Genomic DNA, 6,000 nt, shown 5'->3' with positions numbered 1-6,000 from the left:
TCCCTTTTCTCAAGGAACATATTTCGAACTCATTCTTCCAGATTTATCTGCCTGTGGCTACCAAATTATTCTATCATCGAAACTCCTACTGTCTACAAGGCCTTCTTTCTTTGACATCTCACAGACCTCCTGCCAGACTTTGGAGGGTCCTATGGTCATGCCACCATGCCACCCAACAGGGTGGTTGTGACTTTCCCAGGTCTTTACTCTTGTTGTCCTCTATGTCCACATGGCTTTCCTCTGGCTCTTCCTGTGGTTAGATCCTGCCCAAGCCTCGGAGTCAGCTTGAATGTCACCCCCTAAAGAGGGTCCCCTTGTTCTCCACCATATCTGGAACCACACCGAGATGGTAAGGTGGCATTCTTGCCTCTGGCTCTCAGCTATGTCCCTGATACCCAGTAAGGGCGGGCACATGGTTGGATCTTAGCGTGTGCTGAAAGAAGAAATGAAAGATAAAAGGCACTAACACTCCACTTAGCGGGTAGACCTCTCATCCTTGCGCCTGGATTGAAGATCGCCAGGGTAGCGGCGAGCAGACGGCCCCTTGGCGCAAGCGCACTGAGGGCCGGCCCTCGGCGGGAGCGCGCACGCCCGCGGCCGCGTGCGTCACAACCCGGGCTCCCGCCCCGCCCGTCCCGCTCGCCCGCTCGTCGGTGCCCGCGGCGGCGGCGGCGGTGGCTGCCCAGTGACAGCGGCGGCGGCGCCAGGCCGGCCGGAGTAGCGTAGGGTGGTGGGGCCCGGAGACACACACCCGGCCAAAGGGCGGCGTGGCGCGAGGAAGGCCCGACCCGGGTCGCGCGTGAGGAGACCTCGCGGGGCGCCGGGCGAGAGGCCGGCGTGAGGGAGCGCCCGCCTAGGCGGTGGCCGCCGGCGGCCCGGTCCCGCCTGCCGCCGCCGGCATGAGCCACATTCAGATCCCGCCCGGGCTCACGGAGCTGCTGCAGGGCTACACCGTGGAGGTGCTGCGGCAGCGGCCACCAGACCTCGTAGACTTCGCGGTGGACTATTTCACCCGCCTGCGAGAGGCCCGCTCCAGAGCCTCCACCCCGCCCGCCGCCCCTCCTTCCGGCTCCCAGGATTTCGATCCCGGCGCTGGCCTGGTCGCCGACGCGGTGGCGGACAGCGAGTCGGAGGACGAAGAGGACTTGGACGGTAGGCGGCGGGCTGGGCAGGGGTTCGCGGTACGGGGACCGAGGGAGCGGTGCCGGGGGGCGGGGGTCTCTCAAGATCCAGAGAGGGGCTGCGAGGGGCCAGGCCCGCCACCTTGGGCCGGGACTTTGGAGCCCGCGAGGGGAGTTCGTCCGGCTTTCCCAAGCCGCCGGCGTGAGCCCCGCGTGCGCCACTTCCAAATTGAGCTCGGCGATCCTGCCAGCCCCGGAAAGCAGCGAGCGAGTTGTCAGATTCAGCTCGAGTGAAACGTGCGCGCTTTCGGCCCGCGTGCTGGCGCGGGGCCGGAGGGGCGTGGAGCCCACGGCCGCCTCACCTCGGCTGGAGAAGCTTCTCCCGGTTTCGTTGCGAAGACAAGAACGTTCGCCTACACCGACTCGGGTTTCCTAACCAGGGCGGTAACTTGGGAAAACTTATTTTGTGAAAAGTTATCGTGCAAAACTTTATAAGTGTAGACATAAATAGAAAAGGTGACCTGAACTCCCTATATGCCGTCACCCACGTTACACAGTTGAAATATCTGTCACAAATGTTTCATCTATACTTTTTTTTTTCTCTCCTTTGCTTAAGTATTTTAAAGCAAGTCCCAGGATTTCACGTTCTTTCAGCCTGGGATACTTCAGTATATGTATAAAGATATATTTAATTTGCCTAAAATGATTGGAGCAAATGTGGTGAGGGTCAAGAATACATTTTTTCTCATACGTGGTGCAGGAAAGAAGACTTGTAACACCTCTATATCTGATTTAAGCAAGATTGTCAAAAAGCAATTCCATTTTCCTTGATGGCTTCAACATAGACTTTGTCAGTTTAACGATAGAATTACCCTAGTTTTGAATAGCCAGAATTTAACAAAACAATGAAAACATCTGAGAGACAAAGTTAGAGACTTAGTGTTTACTAGCTCACACTGAAAAAAAAAAACCAACCCCCAACGACCTAGTTTTGAGTTGAATCCGCATGTAAGTTAGGCTGGCAGGGGAGTTAATTATTGGTCATTGCTATTGGAGGTTGTAAGGTTCAGTGCTGTGGACAACTTCCCGTAGTTTATTCATGCTAAGAATGGAAATTGTTCATCCGTGTTACCCTGGCTTTAATACACATTAAATTACGGGTTTTTCACCTTAAACCTGGAAATCAGAAATTATTTCACAAACCTCTGCCACCGAACTGCTTTGTGGTCTAAGACAAGCTTTGGAACTTATCTGATTTCAAATTTGCTTATCTTTAAAATAGGGTTAGTGACCACAGTCTCCCAGGAATAAATGTGTTTTTAAAAGATTTATTTCAGGAGTGACTTCTGCATTTGTTCCACTGTCATAACAATAAATCACAAAGTTGTAAATTGCTTTACAACAATCTTTGTTTACCCAAAACGTTACTATTTTAGCTATTAGTCCCAAGTGAGTAAAACCGAATTTCCAAGTTTCGTTTCATGTCTTCATTTTTGGGTCACTTTTTATATCTTTTTCAAAGTTGAATTGACTTAAATCTTTGTAACCCTGTGCTTTATTTTACTGGTATTTAATTTTTTTGTTTATATCTCTTCAGTGGCTGTGCTAAGTATAATTATAGCAGTCAACACAAGGTGAACTTCTATTTACAGATAATAGACTAAAAATACACCGCACACAGTGAGATACCACTTCATACCCATGTGGTTGGCTATTATGGAAAAAAAAAAAAAAAAAACAGAAGAGCAAGTGTTGGTGAGGATGTAGTGAAATTGGAACTCTTGCTTACTGCAGGTGGGAATGTAAAATGTCCTGGCTGCTGTGGAAGACTGACTTTTCCTCAAAAAGTTAAACATAGAATTACTGTGTGATCAAGCAATCCCACTATGTGTATACCCCCAAAGAACTGAAAGCAGGGAGTCAAACAGATACTTGTGTGCTGGTGTTCATTGCTGCATTATTCACGATAGCCAAAAGATAGCCCAAGTGTTCTATAGACAGATGAATGGATAAATGTGGTATGTATACAAAATGTGGTGTATATGTACAATGGCACACTATTCATCCTTAAAAAGGAATGGAATTCTGATGTATACTACAGCATGGATGATTCTTTTTTTTTTTCCAACAACGTTTCATATTTATTACTGAGTCTCATAGACTGATAGTGAGGAAACAAAAAACATCAGGAGCCAAGTATTACAGTAGTGATGCTCTCGCTGTGATTTGGCTGGTTAAACAAGTGGTCTTAACATGTGTGCCACTTTTTATGTGAGGCTTCTTATAGACCCAGCTTGGTTCTTCTCCAGTGTTTTCTCTGGGAATTGTACCTGATCTTATTGTCAGTTTTCATTCAAATCCATTGAGGAATGGGACGATTCTGCTTTTGTTTCTTGGCCAGGAATCACTTGATCCTGAAAGTCTTGTGAGACGACATGGTGAGGAGAGAACTCAACTGCACATAAGATGGTGGAGAAAAGAGAAGGAGCATGGATGATGCTTGATGACATTATGCTAGTATAATACGCTAGACACAAAAGGAAAATATTGTATGAATCCATTTATATGAGGTACCTGGAATAGGCAAATTCATGGAGACAGCAGAACAGAGATTACTAGGAGCTGGGGAGAGTGGACAGTGGGGAGTTACCTTTTAATGAGGGCAGAGTTTCTGTTTGGAATGATGACCAAGTTTTGAGATTGGATAGGGGTGATGGTTGCACCATGTTGCGAATGTACTTAATGCCATGAATTGTACACTTCAGTGGTTGAAATGGTAAATTATGTTATGCAGAAAACATGTTTTTGAAAAGATAAGAAATACTAGGATGACCAAAAAGTTCATTCAGGCTTTTCTGTAACATCATACAGAACGCATTGCATACCCAGTGATTAGGAACATTAGGAATAATAAGTCCACAGTACCTAAAATTAGAAATAGGATATATAGTATTAGAACCATAATATATCAGAGAGACTTTACTTAGTAGGGCTTCCCTGATAGCTCAGTTGGTAAAGAATCTGCCTGCAATGTCAGTTGGTAAGGAATCCGCCTGCAATGCAGGAGACCCCTGTTCGATTCCTGGGTCAGGATGATCCACTGGAGAAGGGATAGGCTACCCACTCCAGTATTCCTGGGCTTCCCTAGTGGCTCAGCTGGTGAATCCACCTGCAGTGCTGGAGACCTGGGTTCGATTCCTGGGTTGGAAGATCCCCCTGGACAAGGGAAAGGCTACCCACTCCAGTATTCTGGCCTAGAAAATTCCACGGACTGTATAGTCCATGGGGCTGCAAAGAATCGGACACCACTGAGCAACTTTCACTTTCACTTTACTTAGTAAGGTCCTGAATGGCTAACTACCAATTCAGTTTATGAAACTGTATGCTACTAGAAACACTCAAAAAGCTTCATTAATTGTTATTGGTTTAGTTTAACAACAGTTTGATATCAAACAACACATCAAATGTGAAGTATTAGAATGAATAGTTCATTCTTGGGAAGGCCTGAAGAGTTCAGACTTTATTGACTTATTAATAAGTTACTCTGACTGCATCCTCATAAGAATAATAACTTGGCATCTAGACTTGATTCACTTCTGTAATTACAGTAAAACATTTATATTTGTGGGTCTTAGCATTTTTTTTCTTTTTTGGTTTATGGAGACATAATCCATATACCACATAATTAACCCATTTAAAGTGTATAGTTCATTGGTTTACTGTATGTACAAGATATGTACAACTGTCACCACAGTCAGTTTTAGAACATTTTTATCACCCCCCCAAAGGACACCCCGTACACTTTAGCCATCCCCTGCCCACATCCCTGTTCCCTTAGTTTTAGGCAATTACTAATTTGCTTTCTGTCTCTATGAATGCGCCTGTCCTGGCCAATTAATTTAAATGGAATCATAAAATATATGGTCTTTTTGCTTCTGGCTTCTTTACCTTAGTATAATATTTTCCAACTTCATCAATATTGTAGCATATATTAGTTTTTCATCCCTGTTTATTGCTGAATCCTGCTCCATTGTGTGAATCTGCCACATTTTTTGGTCTGTTCAGCTGTTGATGGCCACTTAGGTTGTTTCCACTTGTTTGTTATCACGAATAATGCTGTTGTGAACACTCCTGTGTATAAGTTCCTGTGTGGACACGGGTTTTCATTTCTTTCTGGTATATACGCAGTAGTAGAATTCTTGCACCATATGGTAGCTCTTATACTTCATATTTTGAGGAACTAATTGTTTTCCAGAAGTGGCTGTGCCATTTTACATATTCTAACCAGCAGTGTATTGAGGATTCTGATTCCTCCCCATCCTTGTCAACGCTTTTTATCTTTTTTATTATAGCCAGCCTAGTGGGTACTCTTGCCTGGAAAATCCCATGGGCAGAGGAGCCTGGTAGACTGCAGTCCATGGCGTCTCTTAAGAGTCAGACACGACTGAGAGACTTGACTTTCACTTTTCACTTTCATGCATTGGAGAAGGAAATGGCAACCCACTCCAGTGTTCTTGCCTGGAGAATCCCAGGGACGGGGGAGCCTGGTGGGCTGCCGTCTATGGGGTCGCACAGAGTCGGACACCACTGAAGTGACTTAGCAGCAGCAGCAGCAGTGGGTAGGAAGTAGCTACCTCATTGTAGCTTTGCTTTGCAGTTTCCTAATGATATTGAAAGATGATGCTGTGAAAGTGCTGCACTCAATATGCCAGCAAATTTGGAAAACTCAGCAGTGGCCACAGGACTGGAAAAGGTCAGTTTTCATTCCAATTCCAAAGAAAGGCAATGCCAAAGAATGCTCAAACTACCACACAATTACACTCATCTCACATGCTAGTAAAGTAATGCTCAAAATTCTCCAAGCATGAACTTCCTGATA

At 45.7% G+C, this 6,000-nt stretch overlaps 1 protein-coding gene and 1 pseudogene across 1 annotated transcript in view; one reads left to right on the top strand and one right to left on the bottom strand.

Moving 5' to 3' along the window:
* Positions 1-608: 608 nt before the first annotated feature.
* The window catches only part of PRKAR2A (protein kinase cAMP-dependent type II regulatory subunit alpha), a 73,658-nt gene continuing 68,266 nt past the window's right edge, over positions 609-6,000 (top strand). The window contains exon 1 of the mRNA XM_027523459.1: positions 609-1,152. Coding sequence (XP_027379260.1) covers positions 900-1,152 — 253 coding nt within the window. The 5' untranslated portion in view covers positions 609-899. The remainder of the gene's footprint in view (positions 1,153-6,000) is intronic.
* LOC113880843 lies at positions 3,118-3,953 on the bottom strand (annotated as a pseudogene).

The sequence above is a fragment of the Bos indicus x Bos taurus genome, chromosome 22 (assembly GCF_003369695.1).
Source record: "Bos indicus x Bos taurus breed Angus x Brahman F1 hybrid chromosome 22, Bos_hybrid_MaternalHap_v2.0, whole genome shotgun sequence".
Taxonomy (NCBI): Eukaryota; Metazoa; Chordata; class Mammalia; order Artiodactyla; family Bovidae; genus Bos; species Bos indicus x Bos taurus.
The sequence above is the reverse complement of the archived record's forward strand: the minus strand, read 5'-3'. Positions and strand labels throughout refer to the sequence as shown.